This window comes from Sander vitreus, chromosome 5 (genome assembly GCF_031162955.1).
Source record: "Sander vitreus isolate 19-12246 chromosome 5, sanVit1, whole genome shotgun sequence".
Classification (NCBI taxonomy): domain Eukaryota; kingdom Metazoa; phylum Chordata; class Actinopteri; order Perciformes; family Percidae; genus Sander; species Sander vitreus.
Window position 1 is genome coordinate 2308878 of NC_135859.1, and position 24936 is coordinate 2333813.

The 24936-nt window shown below is 43.5% G+C and overlaps 1 protein-coding gene across 11 annotated transcripts in view; it reads left to right on the forward strand.

Moving 5' to 3' along the window:
* fbrsl1 (fibrosin-like 1) overlaps positions 1-24936 on the forward strand; it is a 293183-nt gene that overhangs the window by 263805 nt on the left and 4442 nt on the right. For 7 of the 11 annotated variants that reach the window (XM_078250008.1, XM_078250015.1, XM_078250010.1 and 4 more), the window contains 10 exons: positions 10009-10444; positions 12249-12508; positions 14470-14720; positions 18189-18239; positions 18400-18495; positions 20073-20144; positions 20452-20481; positions 20787-20858; positions 21599-21731; positions 23730-23813. In XM_078250008.1, coding sequence (XP_078106134.1) covers positions 10009-10444; positions 12249-12508; positions 14470-14720; positions 18189-18239; positions 18400-18495; positions 20073-20144; positions 20452-20481; positions 20787-20858; positions 21599-21731; positions 23730-23813 — 1485 coding nt within the window. Of the gene's footprint in view, positions 1-10008; positions 10445-12248; positions 12509-14146; positions 14308-14469; positions 14721-18188; positions 18240-18399; positions 18496-20072; positions 20145-20451; positions 20482-20786; positions 20859-21598; positions 21732-23729; positions 23814-24936 lie in introns of all 11 variants that reach the window. The other 4 variants (XM_078250009.1, XM_078250017.1, XM_078250016.1 and 1 more) reach the window with 3 other exon arrangements.

Below are 24936 nucleotides of genomic sequence, written 5' to 3' on the forward strand. Positions count from 1 at the left end.
GATATTTGCGTTTGGTTAAGTTTAGTGTTTTTGCACCTCTATAAAATGCACTTGATTAATTACATATATACTGTAGCACTACTCTTTGTTTTTAAGAAGTTCATAACCTAAATTGAGGCATTTTGATTATACATCAATGCACTTTATCATTAGAGTCAATTAATTCATCATTATTGCCACTTGGAATGGGGTCGGTTTTAGATTTCCAAAATATGTCTAAGCTTTTTTTTTTTTTTGTGTGAAATATTTAAATATTTGGGATGTAATATTTAAACATATTGGGTTGCATAACCAAAACCAGTCATCTTCAGGCTTAGTCCAAAACTATCAGCACTGATAGCTTCAAAAGACCACATCTGTTGAAGCCTAATACTAACAAATGACGTGAAAATCATGGCTCCCTATGTTTATGGAAAAGATCTATATACGGCTATCACTATCACTAATGATACAGGTATTGACTCATCAACTGTTAAGTGCAGGGCAAGTGCTGAAGTGCCCCGGGCTCCTTATCAGCTGCGGCACACTGTATTAGTGTGCTGGGTTGGCGTAGCACTGACCTAATCCGGGTAGCAGGTGCCGCTGGAGCCAAGGTAGAGTGGACATGTATTTCAGGGAGGATGAGCCATCTGGGTCTTCTTACTTTATGGTGCTTAAAACACACTCTCAAGTGTGACACTCCCAGCACTTACCTTTTAGCGGCACACAATAATCTAAGCGCTGGCTGCTAAAGGGAGAGAGGAGGCTTTCAGGAGAATTTACAGGGTTTGATGTGGTGTGGAGCCTCCACTTCGACACGGATTCATGAAACAGTCCGACACACTTGCGGTTTGATTTTGATTCCTCTAACTCTTTCAGTGTTGTTTTGTCATCTGCAGTCTGAAATATGTCGAGCAGAAAGAAAAGTGTGTTTGTTTTGTTTCTGTTTCTTTTTTTTGCTTTTGTGCCAGCCTGCCTCACTCGACACTTTTCTGGAGCCTTGTGTTGTCTTTTTTTTTCTTTCTTTTTTTCTGATGTAGTCTGTTTCATCTCGCAAACGATTTGGCTCGTTTCTGAGTCCAATTTCGCTCCCGCTTCACCGTGCACCCCCCTCTCCTCACATTCACACATTTCCCCAAACTGACACGCCGCCTTCACACTCCAAACAAATCAGTTTTTTCACTTGCCGCACTTAGAACGCCACAGTGAAATGCGGCAACTCAAAGCAGCCCTGAAAACATGCAGGCCGTTTGTTGATGTTCCTTATCCACAATGGCTGGATGAGGTCAGACCCAGATTCTCCTACCTGTGTCTGTGTGCGTTGCTGCCTGCCTGTATGTGTGACTAGGGCTTAGAGGAGATGGGGGCAGACGGTGGTGGGTTTAGGTTAGCAGCAGCCCCGCAGGTCAGGATCCGGGCCTTGTCTCCATTAGTTTACAGACACAACTCCCTGCCCTCTGCTCCCTCTCCCGTCTCCTCTCCCTCTTTCTCCCCCAGTCTGGGTCACTGTATCCCTCTTTCTCTGTCATGCTGTCTCTCTCTCTAATCAAGAATGATGGATAGGGTGCAAGCTAGGACAGCAAGTGTTTGCGAACCTGATACACCCTCCAATTGTCACTCTTTTCCTGCCATGGTGGAAAACATGGTGGTTGGGAGAGGGAGAGCAGAGATTTTGAGGAGGCTTTTGTGTGTGTGTGTGTGTGTGTGTGTGTGTGTGTGTGTGTGTGTGTGTGTGTGTGTGTGTGTGTGTGTGTGTGTGTGTGTGTGTTTGTCTAACTAAGCTCTGTATGAGAGCTATTCCAAACATCTCCACCTCGGTACTCTAAGTGTGTCATCAGCCTTGACATGTAAAAAGAAAACTTGTGTCTACTTTCAGATCGCACAAGCTCTGACTGTTGCAAGCAGCTCTTCTAGCGTGTAGCCATTAGCAGGGGAAAATGGCAGCTCTAGTCTAGTCTTCAACAGCTGCTGGGTCTCCATCTGTAAGCCTAATTACCCAGCAGCACCCCAGGAGCAGCTCAGCAGCAGGATCCTCCTATGGAAGAGGCTTTGATTACATCAGTGTGTCTATACCGGACAGTATGTTTCCCTGGGGGCCGCAAATATGTTAAACTTAAGCCCCAGCACTTTACCACACACTGGGGTGCTATCTTTGGACAAATAGTCCACTAAGATCTTACCCTGCATTCACCCGCCCTGTGGGGGAATTGTCACTTACTCTGGAGATGATTTAGAGATACAATTTGCTACAGAGTAGGCCAATATGAAATGATAAATAAAAAATAAATAGTGGTCAAACAATGTTTTAGATACCGTGTATTTATAGTGAATATCAATAAAATGGTTAGTTGGCAAATCAGTTATAATTTAAAAGTGTAATTGATACAAAATAATAAATATTGATTTTGATAATCAATTGATCATTTAAGTCATTTATAAGAAAACTAAATTTGGACCAAAATATGTCATCTTGGGCTCTGTGAAATAATGATGGGCATTTTTCACTATTGTTGATATTTCACAGACAATAAATGAAAAAAGACTTAAAGATTATCGACAAATGAATCAATAATAATAATTGTTACTCAAAGCCTTAATGGTCAACATTTTCAACAGTTCTGTATTGACAGAATCATCTACATGAAACATGATGCAGCCCATATTAAAATGCACATGAAATGTATTTTTGGTTTAGGAAATTTGACATAGATTGTTTTGACTTTATTTGTTCCATGCAATAAAAATCCTGTGACATGCTGTGATGGTACAATGTCATCTTTTTAAGAACAGGATGCTGCAACATGTAACCAAGACGAGAAGAAGAAATGTGGTGGTTGATTGACGATCTAGTTCTCTGGCAGTTGTTGATGAAGAGATATTTGTTTCTATCCGTTGCCACCTATAGAATACCACCACATGGAAAGGCTAGCTGCCTCAGCATTCTTTGCTGTCGGAGGGTATTATTGGACATTATGAAAATGGCTGCTGCATGAAGTATGAAGCATGTGAGCAGCTCAGGCAACGTCTTAGTCTAAACCACAGCTTGTAATACTCATACCGACAAACCCCTGTATCTGCAAAACACTTGAGGAAATATGATACGTCGGCAAAGATGTTTGTTCTACCCCTTTCATGGAACTAAATTGCAATGGCTGCGTATGTCAAAACAGTGAATGAGGTATGGCGAACGGTTAGGAGCTGTCAATCTCCAATTGTTTCTTTGCTTCTTGAGTGGGGAGTGAAAATGGAGATGGAGGACGAGGAAAAGAAAAACATGCAGGCTCTTTCAACCCACTGTCATGCCACTTAGGATTTGTTGAAGGATTTTCACCCAGCTATTTCCCTTCCATTGAGAAGTAATCAGTACGGCACTGAAAGATAATATTATATCCACTTAGAGGCATGTGGGCTTCATGCATGTTCATACATGAAATGAGGCTGGAAAGCATTGCCTCTGTTTACTCTGCCGAGCACTCACTCCCTCTATTTCTGCTTGGACTTGAAGCTTCCTGGCAAAAGCTCCCTGTCTTTTTGTCTCTTACAGATCTCTCTCTCTCTCTCTCTCTCTCTCTCTCTCTCTCTCTTTCTCCCCCACCTCCTTTCCTTCCATTCTTCATGGATTGTGAGCCAGTTGGTGGGCTAATAGAGGATGCTTTCCTGTGGGGCGCCAAAGTGATACTGTTCAGGCGTTATGCGAGCTTAAGTAAAGCTGACACGCTGCTCGAGAACTCCAGCCCACACTGAGCTCCACGGCAGCCCATGGAGAGACTCTGAAAAGGTCTTAAAGGTATGGGAGACACAGGGAGGCTGCCATTGTCCTCCCACCACTGTGCTGTGATGTGGGAAGCAGGAGTTAAGTCCTTTATTAGAAGTGGCAGGCGTTGTCTCCAGTCACCTCGATAATTGCAGCACCACGTCCACTGCCGTAATCAATTGAGACAGCTGCCGCTGAGGCGTTCAAGTCCATCAGGCAGGCGTGTCATGCTAATTAATGAAATGATAAGGCTAGTGCTTGCAGCATTGCACAAATAACTCCTGAAGGCTCCCCTTTTTTTCAAACACAAAATGTATCCTTAAAGTTCAGATGGCCCCCCTCCCTTTCCCTGCCTGTTGGCTGTCTGTCCACAGCGGCCTCAGAGTAAGAATGGTCACCAGGGTCGGTGATGGGTCAGCGACAGTGAAAGGGGTCAAATTCCAGGCTGGCAGGGTGGGCCGTGTCAGAGGAGCCATTAGACTTGAGCTTTTCTGTTGAAAGTTCCAAGATGTCCACCCTTTTATTTGGGAGAGCCCAGTGGCACTGACCTCAGGTGACCCCGCTGTGTTCAGAAGAAGCCGAGACTGATGGCAGTCACGGAGCACAGGAGCTCTGCAGGGGGATGGGCCCTGACGGAGGTTCAGTGGGAGGAACAGTGAAGTGTGAGTGTAGAGGCGTCCTGCTTGTCTGCAGCACATTATAGCCAGGGGTTAATTATGGTTTAACATTGCTTTTGGAGCACCACTGGACCGTATATGACAAAAGGATTGGGACAGTCCACATTTGGACCTCTGTCGTTCTCTCTCTCTCACTCTTTCCTCTCCAATTTGAAGACGTGCTCAACGTCATTTGCCTCCCTTCCACAACACTGGCATATGTGCCACGAGAGGTGAATGGCATATGTGTCCTGCACCATATGGCTGCTGTTAGAATTGGGATCTGATATGCGCAGGAAAAACTGATTCATCCCGCAGCTTGAGCTGCCAGCTCTCTGAAATGAACATTAGGTTCTCAATTTATGCCTGGGCTTTGACTGTAAACGTGTTAGAGCTTAACACCCATCCCCAGTCTGCTGCCATCTACTCCTTTTGTCAGCTGCGGCGAAGAGACAGAGCGAAATAATTGAAACGTGCCAGCTGTCCCCACTCTTTAGCTATCTTGGCCAGCTTTTTCCTCGTCCAATCCCCCATTAACATCTCTGAGTGATTCTGCAAAAACGTTGCCTTGGCTCCCCTCGTTACCAGCTTGGAGATGCTCGAGGCAGATTAAATAGTGTGGAAGAAAGCAAGCTATTGCAAATTTCTCCTATGATTTTATTATTAGCACAATGATTCAACGCCGCTCAGCCCTTCTGTTCCTCTCGTACAAAATAATTTTGTTGAAATCACCCCACCTTTTTTATGACAGAAAACCTCACAGCAATGAAGTGTTGATTGGCAAGACTGTGGTTTCCTGCCTTCTGCCAGTATCTGTTATAGCCATCTTCCACAGTCACTCACTCGTGAGCTAAGCCTCGGCTCTGTGCAGATTGCTTGTCTAGAGAGGTACAAAAACCAAATCATTGTGAGCTCAACCGTCAAGAGCAGCAGAATATTCTGTCAACCAGAGCCAGCGGGGGGGCGGATCAAGGCAGCGTGCATTCTCACATACCTTCTGCATCCTCCAACGTCTTTCAGCAGATATGCCGCTTTATTTAAATATCTGTCTGTTTGTGTCCTTATTTTATCAGTGCCTTGACTGTTTATGCTTTGGCAAAGCCATGAAAGGAGTGAACCGCAGTGTTTGCCTAGTAAATGAGAACACCCAGTGGCCTTAAGGTCTCTTAGCCCTCGACCCCCCCTTGTCCCAGCGAAAATTTGCATACCCTTGCATCTAAGCTGAAAAGGCTTTTTGCATACAGGTTCTATTTCCCTGGCTGCTGTATATACTGGCATAGAGGCAGCAGTGAGCAGGTAATTTATGAAACACACTTATTTGCATTCACAGCAATAGTTTGCTGAGGGTTTTAGTTGGAGGCCAAATGGAAATATTCTCCAGGGCCCTTGTCTCATTTATGAGGTTGTTGGGTCCATTTGCAGGTAGCCAGGTGTGTGTTTAAAATAAAGTGGTTAAAAAAAGCTTCAAAGTAAATGTTTTTTAAAGGCTACAGTTTTGCAACTCAAAGCATTTGAGAGCCAATGTGTGTGTTGCTGTCCTTCAGGGATATCCTGGTCACAGCAGTGAGCCATGTTATCCTTCATCAAAATCTCTTGGATGATGACACCCAGCTCATCCTAGTCCAGCTCAAGGCCAAGCCATTCCACACTGGTCCAAGCCATTCAAAAGCTAGGCCATCTGGCTGCGTAAAGGCCACATAGGACCAGATCGGTGCCAGCTCTCCAGATGTTCCGTAGGGAAAAACAGTCACAAGTGAAGGATATTGGAGGCAGGAACAGCTGTGTAGCGACACCGTGTTTATCCCAGATTCCCAGCTGGACACATCAGTCATGACCAGCGATTCCCAGTGGCCTGTTGTCCGTCTGCTGCCTTAGTCCCTGTGTCCCTCCTCTATCCACCCCTCCAACCCCAACCCCATATCACTGCACACCCAGGCACGTTTGCACAGGGCATGGCCCAATCCCCCTGAGTAAGCAGGCCCACAGGAACAACTATAAAAAGATCAATACTGGGATGAGATGTCATCTGGTGCGCAGACCTGCCAACACCCCAAAGGGAATGTCCCTGTCCCCCTGGTGCACTAACCCAGCTTACGGGAGACGTGAGGGGGCCACCCCCCACCACCGGGCTGCCCTCCAACCTGCCTGACTCACTCACACCATCTGCTCAGGTTTGCAGGGCAGGGCTGCTTCAGGACAGCACTTTTTTTGTACACTTGTATGGTATTTGTTTCACATGACTGCCTGTGGCTCACCTACTGTTTTCCTCAGTATGTGATTGCGGAGAAAGGGAAGTGTGATCTATGTCCTGAGGAACAGAAGATCAAAACTATGACAAATTTGGCAGTTTGTTGAAATGCTTGAGACTTCAGTTGACAGTTGTGCGGTTTTGCGGCGAGGGAACATTGTTTGTTGAAAAATAGTGATTTTGCTACATATAGCCCTTAGGTGACATGTGTCAGAGAGGCATTGCTGTCTACTTGGTATCACTGCATATTAGTACACTCAAAATGGCTGCCACTAAAACAAAACGGAGACAAAGCAATCTGTTAGGTAAGAGTATTCACAGTAACTGAACTACCATTAATTGTTCACTACTGTTGACAGTTTGCTGCTAAAGAAGCTTCAGGTTAAAGGGCTATCACACAGTAACTCTGCATTTCATTTTATATCGATATAATAGGAATCCATCCTAGAATGCTAGTTGCCATCACTTCTGAAGCAAATAAATAATTCAAATGATTTACCCTTTTGCTTTCTCCAATACATATGGTCTGATTTTTTTCACCTTATGCTGCCCTTCACTAAAATGAAGACATTGGAGCTTGTGTGTGTGTGTGTGTGTGTGTGTGTGTGTGTGTGTGTGTGTGTGTTAGCTTGCAGAGGGATTTTAATGAGCGATGTGTTGGTCGGGGCTGATACCTCCCTGCCTCCATTAGAGCCTATTAGAATCATCATTAAGATAACCCGGCGCTCACTGTGGCCCTGCCTTCCCAGCATTAGTTTTAGAAACCCCTCTCTCTCTCTCTCTCTCTCTCTCTCTCTCTCCTAGTGGTCGTAGGGATACTTCCTTCAGTATCACTCGCCTCTCATTGTGTCTGGGAGAACAGGTTGCCACGGCAACACTACCCAATGGCGACATTTCGACTGTGGATATTTGCTTCATCGCCTGTTTGTCTGTCTGTGCCCGTCTCTCCGTCTTTGCCTTCAGTCTTCCTCTTTGTCTCTCACTTGCAGGGACGGGAGCCTGACAGTTTAATCCAAATCCCAGACCCCTATAAATCTGGAGGTCTATATACGCCTGGACCCTGGAATTCATTTGAAAATCGTGACACCTTAGCCAGCCCCAGTTCTCCCATAAAACGCAAGGGGCGAGGGAAAGGGGTGCTCAACAAATAAAAAAATAAAAGCTCTGCCCTGCCTTTTTATTGGTCTTTTTATGGGTGTTAGGATCCTTGAAAGATTAAGCAGGCTGTTAATAGGGACTGGATATTCCATTAGTGGGCTGCATGTCGAGTTCTCACTGGCTTGACAGCAGCTCCCGGCTCTTCTCATTTTTTTGTTACCGTCGAGAGTGCTCGTGGAGCTTTTTTAATTGAGGCACTAGTAAGCCTTCTGACTGAAGTACTGCTGCATTTTAGCTGTAGATTAGAGCCGCTTAGAGAGCCTCATCTCCACAAGGCTGTCTTCTCTCTTCCTGTGTCTCTACCTTTCTCTATCTGTGTGTGAACACTTTCTTTCTCTGATTTTCTATGCATGCAATGTTTCTGTGTTTAAAACCAAATTCCACCGCTAGCGTCTTTGATGAAGCTATAGTAGTGTTTTAGCTATTGTATTTGTAGCACTATACCATCTCTTCAAACTCAATTTCTTGGTGGCCCATTTTTGCTTTTCTTTTAAAGTGCTCATGTTATGCTCATTTTCAGATTCATAATTGTATTTAGAGGTTATATCAGAATAGGTTTACATGGTTTGATTTTCCAAAAACACACATATTTGTTGTACTGCACATTGCTGCAGCTCCTCTTTTCACCCTGTGTGTTGAGCTCTCTGTTTTAGCTACAGAGTGAGACATCTCACTTCTGTTCCATCTTTGTTGGGAGTCGCACATGCTCAGTACCTAGGTAAGGACTACTAGCCAGTCAGAAGCAGAGTATGAGGGCGTGCCCTGACAGTACCTTGGTAAGGACTACTAGCCAGTCAGAAGCAGAGTATGAGGGTGTGCCCTGACAGTACCTAGGTAAGGACTACTAGCCAGTCAGAAGCAGAGTATGAGGGCGTGCCCTGACAGTACCTAGGTAAGGACTACTAGCCAGTCAGAAGCAGAGTATGAGGGCGTGCCCTGACAGTAGCTAGGTAAGGACTACTAGCCAGTCAGAAGCAGAGTATGAGGGCCCTGACAGTAGCTAGGTAAGGACTACTAGCCAGTCAGAAGCAGAGTATGAGGGCGTGCCCTGACAGTACCTAGGTAAGGACTACTAGCCAGTCAGAAGCAGAGTATGAGGGCGTCCCATGCTAGCAGCTAGGCGAGCATTATAACGTGTGTTCCAAAGTGACCACGTTTGTCTCTGAAGTAAAGGCTGGACTACAATAGAGCTGTTTGGAGCAGTTTGTGAACAGTGTTTTCTGTTGGAGATGGTAAGTCCCTTTGGGGTGGACTTTGGGTTTTTTCACTTTGTAAACCTATAACATGCACAAAAAAGATATATAACACAATAAAGGAAAGGGAAAAAGCCAAAAAGCAGAATATGAGCACTTCAACTCTGAGTGAAGTAGAAGATGGCCAAATGCATTTGTCTTTTTCATTAAGATTCATAAGTGCTCTGGGATTCTTTGTACGTCAAGGGTGTCGAGATGCTGCATTTTCTGCCACTTTGATTTTCTAGCTACAATAGCATATATAATTACAGTCATTAAATTGCAACAGCCTAAGTATGAAAAGTCGTTGTTCAGTGGAATGCTGATTATAAAAGCTTCATGTCTGTTGAAAAGACCCCTGATGAATGGTAAAGACAAAGTGGCCGGGTTCAGAGTGCTTTGCTGTGTGGTTTCCCAAATCCCCTGAAAGATCAGGAAGGGAGGATGGAAAGGCGCTGTAGCAGAGAGGCCAAGATAAAGGGCCACGATCTCTCCTCACAGCACAATTGAAACATAATTATTTCATGCCAGATTGTGTGCTCAGCAAAGCCCTGAATAGGGGCCGACATTTAACTTTAATTAGCTGTGATTTATTCATACTGACTGGATTGCAGGAAGAAATTGGATCATCTGATTATAGTCTAGCATGAAAATGACCTGATTAAACACTTAATGGAACCTAGGGAGAGGGAAACAAGAGGAACCTTGGGCAGAAGACGTTGGGGGACAGCATTATATCAGAACAGAGAGCTTTGTTTTACTCATCATTGATCATTTATATCCTTTGAATACACAAAGTAGCAAACAGCTATCCTTGTATGTCTATTATCTGATTTAGGCATCAGATGTTTTTGAATCAAAACAGGAAATAGCTTGACATCTGAGATGGCCAATACATAATTTACACCATCAGATGAACTTTTGTCAGACAGGGGATTTACACGTTTTCTTCTTACATTTTGCTCTTTCTTGTCTTCTTAGGTGTGCCAACGAATGAGAGTCCCGAGTCCAAGACTTGTAGCTCGGCCAAAGTATCGGGGCTCCAGCGCAGCCAGGAGCAGAGCATCAGCGAGGTGCCCTTCACGCCTCCCGTGCCCAGCCCCACCCCAGCCTCGGCGCCTACGGGCTCCCCTGCCCCCGCAGCAGCGGCGGCCCCCCCAGAGCCCCCTAGGTCGTGCCTCCCCACCCCGCCTCCCCTCAGTGTCAAGAGGGAGCAGCAACTTCCACCCCCTGTCCCTACCCCTCCCCTGTTGAGGGCGCCACCCCATCCCCACCCCCACCCCAACCCTCACCCCCAGCCCCACCCACACTTGCACCAGGAGCCCCGTATTCTTCCGCCCCCACAGCACCACGCACGGCCAATAATCAGCCACCAGGTGCATCACCCGCTGCAGTATAGCACCCTCCACGACATCAGGTACGTTGTTACACATGTGTTTACAGGTACAAGATAGGACGCATTTGTACTTCATTTAAAATGGCTGCCCACAAAAAATTATTGTAAACCAGCCAGCAAAAAAAAGCACACACTACAAGTGCATTCATGCTATAACTGTAACACACTGATGCTGTGTTAGTGGCATATTCAGCAGCATTTCAACTTTAGTTGGTCAGCTGAGGTATGTCTGTGTAATAGTGCGTTCAATTTACTTTGGAAGTCGGAAGCCGTAGCTGGAAATGACGTCACAACCGAGTGTGTGACGTCAAAACAAGTTCCTTCCCGAGGCTACAGTATTTTGCAGAGGCACCATTACTCCGTCCAGCCCTTAGCGCCGCCCAAGAAGATTGTGATCGGTTTAAAGAAATGCCAATAAACCAGAGCACGTTTTCTCCCATCCCGGAATGCTGTGTGGACTAGCCAGACCCTCCTCTGCAGCGCTGTGGAGGAAGGTCTGGCTATGTGAGACTACAGCCGAGCTGACCGCGTTCCATTTAACAAGTCGGAATTCACAGTGGGATTTGCTCTAGCCAGGTTAGCCATTGTTAGCAATACCAGTTGATTACAACGCATTACTTTTTTGTGCATACAAACAGCATAACAACTTGTCCACAGATAGAAGTTGGACGGGACTGTGTGCACGACTGATTTAGTGAGTCACAAAGAAGACAGAAGTGCTAATAAACTGTATGTTACTACAGCGGTCACTACTATTGATGCACGGAGCAGCCATGTTGGATTTGGGGTACTGTGAGGTGCTCCGACTTTCCAACTCGGAAATCCAACTTCAGGGGGCATGTTTCCAACTTTGAACTTCCCAATTCCAAGTACAAATGGAACGCACATTAAATCACTAGAAATCTCACTAAGGGAGCAGAAATGTTCCAGGGAGTGGTGTTCACTTTCACTGTTTCACCTTTTTGTACCTAATCAGGGTGTTACATCGCTGCCACTCTCCTTTAACATGTTCCGGCCAGTCTAGTGGAGACGGCACTAAAATAAACTGCAGCAATTTCCAAATGAGTGTAATGTCATCCGATCTGTCAACATAATGTACAATTCTACACAACATTGATTGTTTTCATGGGGATATTGATTTTCCGCCACTTGTAAACTTGCATTAACCAGCCGTCAGATTTACTGTTTTTCATTAAGCAACACTTTGGAACATACAGCACATTCAACTATCTCCCGTTTCCCCTCATCTTCTCAGAGTCTGCCCTCACCTTTTTTATTTAAATGTCAGAAGTTGTTTTTGGAAAATCGTTCTTATGTTGTCAAAGCAACGTGTCAAAGATATTCTTAGTATAGCTGAACTAACACTGAGCTAAAAATAAAGCAAGTGAACACACACACACATATATATATATATATATTACAACAAATGTACACGAAGATATCACATAAACAAGCAGCACAAGGTAGTAGTACTTTCCCTGAATTTATCATGCTGTTGGATTCAGACTGAACACTGTAAATGATTAAAATACAGTATGTGTTTGGGCCTGGGTAGCTCACCTGGTAGAGCAGGTGCCCATATATAGAGGTTTACTCCTCAACGCAGCGGCCGCGGGTTTGACTCCGACCTGCGGTCCTTTGCTGCATGTCATTCCCCCTCTCTCTCCCCTTTCATGTCTTCAACTCTCCTATATAAATAAAGGCCTAAAATGCCCCAAAAAGTATCTTTAAAAAATAAATTTGTTCAGTTCATTTGCATTAATAAACTATAATTCCTTTAATGGAGAACTGTATTTTTTCCCTTTGTCTCCCAATAAATCTTCAGCCACCGCAGCAGTCCATTGGGTCTTCCCAAACAGCACTTGCCCCCATCCCCTCACCACCACGTCAGCGGGCTCCCATCCTCAGCCCCTGCCTTGCCTCTGTCCATAGCCAATCTCTCTACCTCGCACTATTCCTCCCTACGGAGCCCGGCCCATCGCCATCCGGCCATGTTTGCAACCCCAGCCACACTGCCGCCACCACCGACCTTACCGACCAACAGTTTAGTGGTGCCTGGGCACCCCGCCGGCACCCCCTACCCAGGTAAAGCCGCGCATCTCACATGGTAGATGCTAGCTTCAGTGCCGACACAAACTCTGAGGAAACATGGTAGCTTTAGGAGGACCAACAGTGGCTTTCAGCTTTTTTATGTAATTAGTTAGATAACGCAATTTTGAAAAATAGGAAATTTATGCAAAGTGTGGTAATGTTTACTAAGTTCCAACATTTCTTTATCAGAAGTTTCCTTATTAATTAATGTCAGATTTTCCTAAAGATCTGAAGCTTTTTCTTAAGCTGCATCTTTGACTACTGATGTGTACTAGTATTCTGTAAATATACACTCAGAATACAGGCTGTGTTCAAATAGTGATGTAGCCATTTTTATTTTTCAGTTGTACTAGACTTGGCTGCGCAGCTCTACTGTATTCATGTTACAATTACAGATCTAAGAAAACAAAATATTTCCTTATGCATAGAATGCTACAGTACCAATGCATACTAACTGGAGAGCTAGTCTTCAACATGTAATAATATTATTAATTAAAATAATTAGCAAAATATGTGTTATATGATGTTGAAAGTGTTCACATATAATTTGCTAATCTGGTAAGTGCCCATTTATTACATTTCTTTAGGTATTTATCCTTTGATACACAATACAGTATATGTTTTATATTTCTAATGATGACTGTGCTCATTTTTTCATTGTTTATTTCCTCCTTTACTGATTTTATACATGGAACTGAAAAGGCTGTAACACTGGCATACTTAACTGTAAAAAGGAAAACATATTTTACACGAGGCCTTTTGTCTTGTGAAAGATTGCTTTGGATTTGCCTTCGAAATCCCAGTTTTATAAAAATCAGTTCCAAGAGTTGGATTTCAAAGTGCCTATGCATAGTGAATAATAAATGATAATTTTGCATCAATCTCAAAAGTACTGTATGTAGCCCATGAAATACTAAAACTTGTAGAAATACAGTAAGCCAGTTAAAGTGGTCTTTCCCAAAAAAAAGCATTCCTTTATTGTTCTGGCTGTAAATATCAGGAAAGCAGTCCAGTTAGTGAAGCGGCCACAGATACCTCAAATAACCTAATTTGAAAAATGTCCAAAGTACCTCACAAGCCAATCACCGGTATGCAGCACAGGGTGGAAATAAATCTGATCTCATTGTAAAAGAAAAAGTAAAGTAAAGTAAAAGTCTTATTTTCACTGGTGGAGAACATCATACTTTAATTTCTAAGATGGACTGTCTTTATTGTAGCTTAGTAATTTTAGAAGGGTGATGAGGTCACCGTACGAAGGCTTGGATACTACACTGGAAAATGTCAGCTATCAACTGGACAATCATCACAGCTGGAGACATCTTTGGTGTACTGAAAGCAGCACTTTAACAGTCACATGTTGAAAAATGGTGCACTCAGTCAGCAATCTGATGCAACCTCAACAACCAGAATAATGTGTTCCCCTGCCAACAATATGCCATTTGTAACGATTTGACAATATTTTCAACGATTTCACCAAAACAAGTACTGCAATAGAAGGAAACAAATGTCTCCAGCGATGATGGGTGTCTCCAAAATATGTAATAAATATGCCAGTTGTGCATTAACTTTCTAATAGAGGGCAAGTGTGTGTGTTTTCTGCTGGGATGACTCTTGGTTCTCTCTTGTCTTTAGATACCAGTCTGTTGATATCATTCAACCAACCAATCATGTATTGCCAGCCTCATTCGGGGATTCTGATTGGCACATTGTCACAGGCAACTCTCTTACCACCACCAATGAGTCCCCACGTAGAAAACCCTCACAGCATGAGCTGGAGAAACAGAGAATGCCAGGTGACTATTTTCTCTTCTCTTCTACCCTTGTTGTGAAGACTGACTGGGCGCCCGTGCCTTTTTTTTTCTTGTGTCCCCCACTTCCCTCTCCCCGCCCCCTTTTTTTTTCTTCTTTTTTTGCTTTTTTTTTTGTTTGGTTTTCCTCGCTCTCCTTTCTTACAGAGCATGACCTCCTGAGGCAGGAGCTGAACAACCGCTTCCTGGTTCAGAGTTCAGAGCGGGGCCGGGGGCCGTCCGCCTCACCGCTGGCCCCCGTGTCGCTCCTGAGGGCCGAGTTTCACCAACACCAGCACATGCACCAGCACCAACACACCCACCAGCACACCTTCACGCCCTTCCCCGCCAGTCTGCCCCCGGCCGCCATCCTCACCCCGCCCACCGCACCCCCCATGGTGCGAACCCAAGCCAGAAATGTGAGGATAAGTAAAACAAAATAAAAAATAAAAATAAAAAATAAAAAAGCTTCAGTAACTTCCCACCCACCCACCTGTCACCCTTCCCAATCTTCAATCAAATCCTCCCTTTTTTTTCTTTACTCCAAAATTCACCAACTAGAAGTCCCGTAGATGTAGGAACCCGTCCCTTCGAAAAATATGATACTGATTCAGTTTGAATTTTGCTCTTTGATTTCTGCATACTGTCCTGCCGCTGAAGTCTGAGAGCTAATGAGAAGCTGGGAGCAACACAACTGTTCCACTCTAATAAGGACAAATGCTGGCTGCCACCTCCCTGCCACACACACACACACACACGCACACTAGCATGTTTTCTAGTTCATCCACATACATGCCAGTTGGTGCTCAGGTTGGTCAAACCCGACCAAGAACATGTATATTTTAATACTTTGCAACTTCTTTATCCATAGTGGAATTTGATATAAACTGTACATTCACACTATGCATCAATTTTCATAAAGGCCATTTTCTGACTCATGGCAAGTCTGCCTTAAAGGCCAACATTACCAAATTTCATTTCAATTTTTCACCCTCATTTAAACTTTGACATAGATTTTGATGTTCAGTGCTGAGGATCAAAATTGTCTGAAGGCTGGCTTTTGAATTGTTTGCATATGGATGTGTTTTAAATGTTTCATTTGCCTGTTCACAAGGAGCAACAAAGGCAGTGTGTGTGTGTGTGTGTGTGTGTGTGTGTGTGTGTGTGTGTGTGTGTGTGTGTGTGTGTGTGTGTGTGTGTGTGTGTGTGTGTGTGAATGCATTCCTGCAGACTTGTATATTTGTGTTAGCTCCTTGCCGTGCGTGCATGCGTGCGCACATAACTCAAAGGCAACCAGTCGGTTAAATGACCTCATTGCGGATGAAAGGGGGATGACATCACTGCAAAAGTGTTCTGATAATGTTTGTAATTGCTTCCGTGCTTTGACTGCCATCAAGTCTTTTGGGGAGGGGGGGGGGGTCAAACACTTGCAGCTCTCAGATTAGTACAGAGGAAAAAAGGTTATGACTATTCATCCATCATTTCAAATGCACAGCAATCTCTGACAGTGGATTCAGATGGGGCCTCCATTTGGAGCTTTTTGGCATTAGTCTAATAGATGTAATCCATAATGTCATGACCTCTGATTAAGGCCTGTGGTCCCATTAAGGCCCCGCTGCAAGATTACCCCCATCCTGTTTATTAGAAATCAAAGCTCTGGTATTTATGGCACAGTCTCAGATAAGTATAGAGACCGTTTAGACGGTTCTTCAGCCAGCACACATGCCGTAATCTGGTCTGCTGTTCATTCCTGACATGGTAGGAATTATATACACTACACAGTCGTCTCTTTGAAGATGAAAGAGGCGATTTTCCTCATCTCGCTAATGCTGGCATTATGTAGCGCGTGATGTACATACCTCCCCCATCTCTTGTTGTGTTGTTACGATGAGATTTGAGACTGCCATTAATGTCCTCTACTGTTTTTTCCCCCCTTTTAATTGAAACTGTGTTGTTATTTAACTTATGCCTTTTCCCCTCCCTTCCTCCCCTCGGTAACAGTGCTGTTTTTCTTTTCATTGGTGCTTGCTTAGAGAGGCAGGAGTAATAATGATGTTGGGGTTGGTTTTTCTGTATTGTCATGAAAAGGCAAAAGTATGGCCTTGTTGTGCATCCTTTCTCTCTCTCTGTCTCTCTTATATTTTCTCCTGCTCTCTAGACGCCCCATGTCATTTCAACTATGTAACAGTCTTTGGCTAATGGCTGTAATTAATGCAATTATGAAGCCTCTATTTTTGTTTATTGTTCAAAGCCCTTAAGCAGCTGGCTTGCCAAATGGCCCCCTCTGCCCCCGCCATGTCTTTGGACAAGGGATATCCTTAATTGTTATAAGATGACATTTTAAACTTTAATTAGCCAAAGCTGTTGACTATAAAACTGTGACAAGCAACATAAATTACAAGGGCAAGAGTTTTTTGTTTTTTTCTTTAGTTTTTTACTAGGCCGTAAAGCGTCCAAAATCCCTCTCCCAATGTCAGACATTAAACAGGTCGCGCTTTCAGAAATGCAGAGGAGCTGTTTAAAGAGCTCGGAAGCTGGCTCGGCGTTTCCTCTCAGTAGGCTTTCTGTCTTTGATGTGGGCCCATTATCGCCCACAAACAGAGCCGCCAACACCAGCGCTGCCGCTGCAGCCATTTTGTGTGCAGATGTGAACGGCCCTGCTGCACCAGAGGGCCCCTGACCCAAACCTGCGTCTCCACCAGCCGCTTAGCCAACCCTTCACCCGCTCCCTCCCTTCAACCACCCGTGTCACTGCACACGCACACACAGAAACACTGATTCATACCCACTCATTTTCCTGTTTTACGTAAACCCCAAAACGTCTGCGCCTGCCAAGAGAGCTTTGTGAAAACACTCGCAAAAAGTACCTGCAAATGGTTTGTGTATTTGCAGAATAGGAATAAGTTACTGTCACTTGTAATTAGCCTGTTTCAAAATAGAGAGACGGTATTGGCTTGCGAACAGACATACAAAGTCCCTATTCATACATGGGGCAACATTCTCCGTTCTCTCCCTCCCTCCCTTCTCAGCTTACTGAATAGATTTCCATGTGTTCAGGACATGATCAAAAACGACATAGTTTTTATACGGCAAATTCCAATTGGGATTATTCTGTTCGGCATAAGCTCTGCCACAGAAAAGGTTTCCTCACATCAATTCTGCATATCACTTTCATGCTGATCTGTCCTGAATTAGCTCCTAACCATTGCAAATGTCATCTATTCGATTCCGTTTCAATCATCAAAAGACGGACACGCAACAGGCTCCATATATTCTTTCCATGATTTAATGCGCAGATAATTGGCAGGTTTTTTTTTTGACAAACTTTGATTTTGAAGTCTGGTTTTCTAACACCCAGAACAAGCTGTATGTCTCCACATACTCCCATCTATACCATCGGGGCTTGTTGTAAAAAAACAAAAAAGATTTAAAAAAAAAAAAGCCATAGCAGTCAAAAGCAATTAGATTCACATTTCTATAAATTTTCCAGTGAATAGAAACAACTGGTCTGGTTTTAAAATGGTCTGATTCTCTTAGCTGGGCCTCCACGCCCAACCTCTGGATGCTCAATTGGAAAATCATGCAGGCTGTCTTCATCTTGGCAGTGTGCTAAAGCGGTCGTATTGTTAGTAATTTAACCGCCTATCTGACCATGCAGTTTAACTAAACCCATGACCGGTGCAAGCCAGCTGCTTTACTCCAGGGCTTATTGTGGATCAAAACCCTGCTTATGAACAGTTACAGATGTTAATCATGTGTTTTGTTTTTGTGATGTAAAAATAATAAGACATTATTATTAAAGAAGGCTTCTACATGAAGGATTTTGGTAAAGTAGATCATTTTATAATAATAAATAAATGAATTCTATTCTTTCTTATTTCTTTCAGTTTGACAAATACACCCCCAAACTGGACAACCCATTCATCAGACATTCAAACGTGAGTTTCTTTTTGTTGTTCTAATATAGTTATTTGCATTTGGCAAATCAAATATTTGGCATATTTGAATGTTGCCGTGAGAGCATTTATTGTGGCTGTGGTTTTTGTGTGTGCATATGCCTGAGTCCTGTACGTATCTCTGTGTGATTTCTCTCCCCAGTTCTTCCCTTCCTATCCCCCCACCATGCCAGGCATGCCCCCGCTGCTCCCACACTCAGGACCCTTCAGCTCGCTGCAAGGAGCCTTCCAGCCCAAGGTCAGCCCCACATCCCCACCCTCAACCCACCATCTACAAACAGACAGAGAATTTAAGGAAGCATGGGTTCAATAGAAATCACACAAGCTTGTACACAATGGAAATCTCCAAAAGTTTCAAATTATTTAAATTATTTAAAATGCTTTTTTTTGGCATGCTTTGTCTTTTTATTCTTCATAAAAAATGACATAGCACTAGTCTCCTTTTGTCAGTGTAAAAAACAATTTAAATGCATCACTGTATGTAAAGAGTCCCAAGACTTTGCATGGGTCAAAATGGCTACACACACTCACCATCACTAAAGCAACTAATGTAGTAACCAGATACACAGTGCTGTAGCTTGTGGTTGGATGGTAAATCTGTTGAAAGAAAAAAAAGTAAAAGAAAGTCAGGTTACACACTACACTTTCATTAGATATTTTACCACAAAAGATTCCTTCTGCTGTCTGTCTTGGGTGAAAAAAAGAAGCAGCAGAGCTCTGAACACTGAAGATGTGAGACAGGATGCTAATAAACCTCACCTGGTCCCGTTTAAAATCCATAAATCCCTCTATAATACTCTGTCAGACTTGACTGGACCTGAACCCGGGTCAGACCCGAGCCGTGACAGGCCAAGCCAAAGATGAGAAAGCGATGTCTGTGTGTTTAGGGGAGCAAAGAAGAGAAGATGCAGGGCCCGTGAGGATGCCAGGGATGGGAAGGAGTGGGGGGGTGTGAGTCTGTCTGGCAGATGCCCAGCGGCTGTGACCCGGTGTAAGCCACCAACCAAAGCTGGCCTAAATCAGCTGGCCCTATTCCCAGGGGGCTCTGTCATGGAGGGGCCCTTTTTGTCCAAGGCCCCTCCAGATGGTTAAAGGAACGTCTTATGCGACCAAAGCCCCTGCTAAGTATTCTTGGAGAGGAGCTTTTTTTTGTTTGCAGGGGCTGGTGACCTAGGTCACCCTGCAGGATCTCCCTATCCCTGATGTAGCGATGGATTAATAAGGCTGATCTAGGCACTTGCGCTCCAAAGACTTGGAGGAGAGGAGATGGGGGGGATCAGAGATGTGTTACTCTGGCAGGGCTCAGCGCCTGCAGCATCATCGCAGTTTTATCTACTGACGTCAGCCATACAGTAGCAGCCGTTGAGGATTAGTGAGCTATAGTGCTACTGAAGGAGAACGTAAGGTTTGAGTGATGCTATTTTCACTAGCTCGAGGATCTTCCCGTGCTTTCAAAACCGAGTTGAACTACTCTTTGTATGGATTGGATGAGAGGACATTGAGATAATGGCAATTATTATAATATATACAGATACATAATTATTATATTATATTCAAAGTAATGAAACCTGGGATTACAAAAGTTACTTGTATGTATTATGTATAATTACAATTAAAGAAAGCTATTTCTTTTTATGCTTTTAAGATACTCTTAAGCACTGCCTTTAACGTAGATCCCATTTGAGAATTATCACATGCAGTCAAAATACCTGCCAGAGTATACTACCTAGTACTACTTATACTAGTAATGAACTACCGTAGATGTGGTTGATCACCATGTATCTCTTTCCCTTTGTCTCTCTTTGTCTCTGTCAGGCGTCTAATCCCATCGACGTTGCGGGACGTCCTGGAGCAGTACCTCACACACTCCTACAGAAGGACCCACGGGTAAGCATCCGGCTGATAGCATCTCTTGCTGTGTGTCTTCACACGTACAGTATGTGTCTCAGAGAGATGTGAATGCTCGCATTTGCATTAAAATCTTTTTGAGATGAGGCATTTCTCCTTGTGCATCTCTATGGACACATTTATACAAGGTGCCTGAAAATAAGAACATGCATTTGTTTTAGAACGGAAAGTCTCAGTGTGAATTGAGCCTAGCAACACTGGTGATTTTTCAGCCTGCTAAACTGCACATTTTGGCTATTTATCTGTGTTGTTGATGATAATGATGACTGTCCGTTTGTCCATACAGATAACAGATCCATTCAGGACATCTGTTAGGGTAAGTGGTTGCCTTGTCCATCTTTTGTTAAATGTTTCATCTCTCTGGCCAGGCCACAAAGTCTAAAACTGCAAATTCTTCAACAACTCTTGATCAAGGAAATTCAGGGCTACATTTAAGGATAGCTTTGAGGTCTCTCTTGGGCTAAAGTCAGGGTTAGATTTTCTTAATCCGTTGCCTGGTTGAAAAAATTCGGACGAGTTCCCACTTTGTAGTTTGGCCAGAAAATCTCAATGCCAGAATCCATTTTTAGCTCCCTATATCAAAGCCAGCAGGCTAACCTCAGTTTCTCTCTAAATTTTTAGAAACCTGGCAAGTGGTGCGCAGTGCATGTCCAGATCGCATGGCAGATCTACCACCACCAGCAGAAAATGAAGGTGCGTGAGATGGATAACGATGTCTTTCAGGAATCTTGCTGTCATGTAAAACCAGATACAGTATATTGGTAATGGAATAAGTCATAGTTGGAGCTTTACCTGTAAAATAATCTACAATGGTCAGAACGACCATCTGGGTGGGAAAAGGCAGATGACAAAAAAAAGGAACAGAATGATGTAAAAGTTAATCACAATACAAAATCCAACAAAAATGGTGTTCTCTCTGACACAGTCTCAAAAATTCAGTAAGAAGGTTACAAGTAAAGGCTCTGTGCATGGCTCACTCCACCTAAAGAAAAAGAGGCAGATCATAAGCCGTCACCTTTATAGCACTCAGTGACAGAATTAGTAGTTGAATAGTTTCTATTGAAGATTTGAACACAGACAAAAAAATGCTTGTGTGGAAAAACTCCCTGACAGTGGATGGTGTGGCCTTGCCATGGAGATCCTCTGCTGATGCCTCTGGCCGGGTGGTGTCAGTCCGTCTTGGGCTTTGAACCCCCGTTGCCAAGGATTTAGTGTCCCTAATCAGCTTACATATATTTGTTATAACACAGTTGGCCAGAATTGGAGACATGGAGCCATTGTTGATGTATCTGTCTTCCTCTGATCTCTCACCCAGAGTAGCCGAGGATAAATCCCCCTCACTCTAGTCGTCGGAAATGTTTGGTACTGTTGTCTACCGACCTCATTTTTTTCGTCTGTCTCCCTCTCCTTTTCTCTGCCTCTCTCGACTATAGCAAATGCAGCTGGATCCTCACAAACTAGACATGAATGGGAAGCTGGACCTGTTCAGTCGACCCCAAGCTCCAGGAGTGTTCCCAGGGTTTCCGTACACTCATGACCTGGCACGACCCCTCTTCTCTTCCACAGGTCAGTAGCGTGTCCCAGCAACCCAATGCAGAGTGATGAACTGCACCTTCCAAGACAAATTATTCTAAACACTCAAATTATCCCGTTCTCGAAGCCTTCCAATGCCATTTTTTGTCTTTATGCAAATCAGCATTTACAGCCGCCTGTCGAAATTCTCCCTTCACCACTGTGAAGAAATGGCATCAGGTTTTTTTTTCTCTCCTCTCATGTAATGCTCACTTAATTATAGTGCTTTTGTAGCAAATGTTTTGCCAGTAAAGGGAGTCAGATATGTCTATGAATATGGATGACTCTCGGTTAGGTAATTGACTGATTTTTCCCTGCGTTGGAGGGCAACAGAGAGGCGAACGGCCTTTGACTGGTAATTATGCAGTGGTGTGTCAGAGGCACTGCTGTAATTGGTTCTTTCATTAACAATTCATGGAATATGGGTGATGGTAACAGTGTTTTGTGTAAAGAGGCCAGCTTGTTGCACAGTCAGGAACTGACCTCAATAAGCAACTATAGACTCACACACGAACACGCAGCAGCTGCAATAAAAGCCAAATATCAATGGCTAATTTGCTCAATGGCATTACTCAGCCTCTAGCTGACAGATATTCAGAAGTCTGTGATGCAGTTGCAAAAAAAACACTCACATTTGAACTTTTAGGCTACATTTACACTGCTAAAATTTGTTCTTATGCAGCATTTTTAGCCACAACTAGTTAAAACTAAAAATCGAATGACCATTCACGTATACTGGGTATAATGGCTAAGCCTAAAAACTTAAAGCCACTGAGGGTCTGCTATACAGACTTAAAACAAACAAACAAACAGTCTATGGCTAGTAAACTAGCTGAAGCGCTCTCTTCTACATTACACCGCTCAGTTGAAATCATAGACTCCAATAGTCATCGTTGCGTTTTGATGGACATTTATTGATCACAATGTTCTTCGACTCAACATGCAAGAATCCATGTGTCCGTTAAGCTCCATCTACAAACATTTACCCATCCACATGTGAGTGTAGCGATTTGATGCAATCAAAAACTATTTGTGCTCCTCCGTTTAACAGCACCCCTTGTTACCTGTTGAAAGGTTCCTACCTAAATAGACATCACTCACAAGCACACTAGTGACACCAGTGGACAATTTGTGTCCTACACCCAAAACAATGAAAATGGCTCTTACACTGGGCATGTGCCGACGTAAACAGGAAGCAGCATGTATACTCCGCCCGGTTGGTGTTGCCATGGTAGTAGCTTTTAGTTGCAGAAAAGACTAGAGCAGCGGTGAAAAATAAGACAAGAGATTTCTTCTCTGTTGGGACCGACGAAGAGGTAGAACTGTTACTAAAAGGAACATGTGACTACAAGGCGACAGAAAACACAGACTGGGAGTCTGTCTGATGTTACTCTGCGGTTGAAAATCATGGATGTATAAGTTAAAAATATAGAAAATACGGTAACACTTTACTTGAAGGTATCTACGTAAGAGTAACATGACACTGTCATGAACACATGTCACTGTCATGACACAGTCATGACACATGAACCCTAACCCTAACTCTAACCATAACTCTAACCATAACTTGTCATGACAAAAACCGAATGACACTTACTAAAAGAAGCGTTATGTCATAAACGTTTATGACTTGTTTATAATGTTTATGACACGTTCATGACAGAGTCATGTCACGCTTATGTAGTTACCTTCAAGTAAAGTGTAACCGAAAATACAACAACAATGGTGAAAAGTAAGACCAGGGATTTATTAGCTCGGACCGACGACGAGGTTTAGTATGTCAGTATGTTTGTTTATGTTTGCACCATTCACCAAGGCAAATTCCACGCAGGTATACTTATTGTGGCGATTAACCTTCTTCTTAGGTGGAAGTGTTACTGCAGTCCGGGCTAATCACAGTAATTTAGTTTTGTCTCTGCATGGCTAGCTAAAGAATATAACCGTCTTATTGGATAATATTAATAATAACCCTGTTCCTCTTGGCTCTGATAGGCTCCGGCCACCCAGCTCCCTCTCCGTACGGCCATGTCCCCCACCCCAGCGGCTTCCTGCCTCCTAGCCATTTGGCAGGTAAGTGTAAGTAACCCCATGTTCAGACTTTTTTATACATTTATCTCATTTTTTTCTGTCTCTCTCTCTCTCTCTCTATATTTTACACTCATGTTTTAAACACATTACAAGCCTTCAGGGTGTAATTTGAAGCCTATATATATTTTGATCTCAGGTTCATTTTAAGGTTAATATGGAGTCCAGTTGGCCAATGTAGTCAGTCGGTTGTGGCACTTCTTGAGCAAACTCAAAGTGCATGGTAATGAGAAGTGTAGACATCATAAAATCAGACAGTATGATTCACAACACAGCCTTAAATAATTCTGTCTGGGTTCATTAAAAAGACTTAGTCTAATATTCAGTCTCCCTCTTTGTTTGGACAAACTATACGCAGTGCAACAGCATATATGTCACTATTTTCTATATGCTTGCAAAGTATTTCATTGAATAGGATGTATTTTTTATGCATTCATTTATTCTGCACCATTTTCTCAGAGAAACTGTTTTGGTTCAGAGTGGCAAGTTGATTTCATGGAATAAGCCCTTGAGTCAATCCATTTTGTGCTTATGAATACATGGTGCACTGAGGAGGAAGCTTTAGCGAACCAAATTTTCCTGTCCAGGGAATTCATGTGTGAGGCAGAGGAGATTTCTTAATTGTTGTCTTTTTCTAATACATTAACAAGCCCCAGAGCTGAAAATCCTTAAACCCTAATCTGTTGATAAGTCCTGCATTTTCTGATGGATTTTTTTCTGAATTAGAATGGGGCTGCAAATTATCAATTGATGAATGTTGTTCACTGACTTCTCAGGGTAAATGTTTGTGTTACTCCTATAAATCTGGAGGCTCTGGTCTGCGTCAGTGGAGCCCATCATACACCGATTCTGCAATTAAATCATTGTGGTCTGTCTAGCCTAATTTTTACTGCTTCTAATTCCCCTGTCCTTCCACTATTGTCTAATTTAAGTTCAGCTCCAAAAACTCAAAAGTAATTTCCCCATCCAGCAGTGTTCTTCCACCCCAGCAGGGTCAGGGACACTCCACTCCAGTTAGTGGCAGTGAATCCAGCATGCAGGCGACCTGGCTGCTGCAGGATTACCAGTCATAGAGCTAGGGTGGCAGCGCAAAAAAAAAAAGAAGAAAAACACA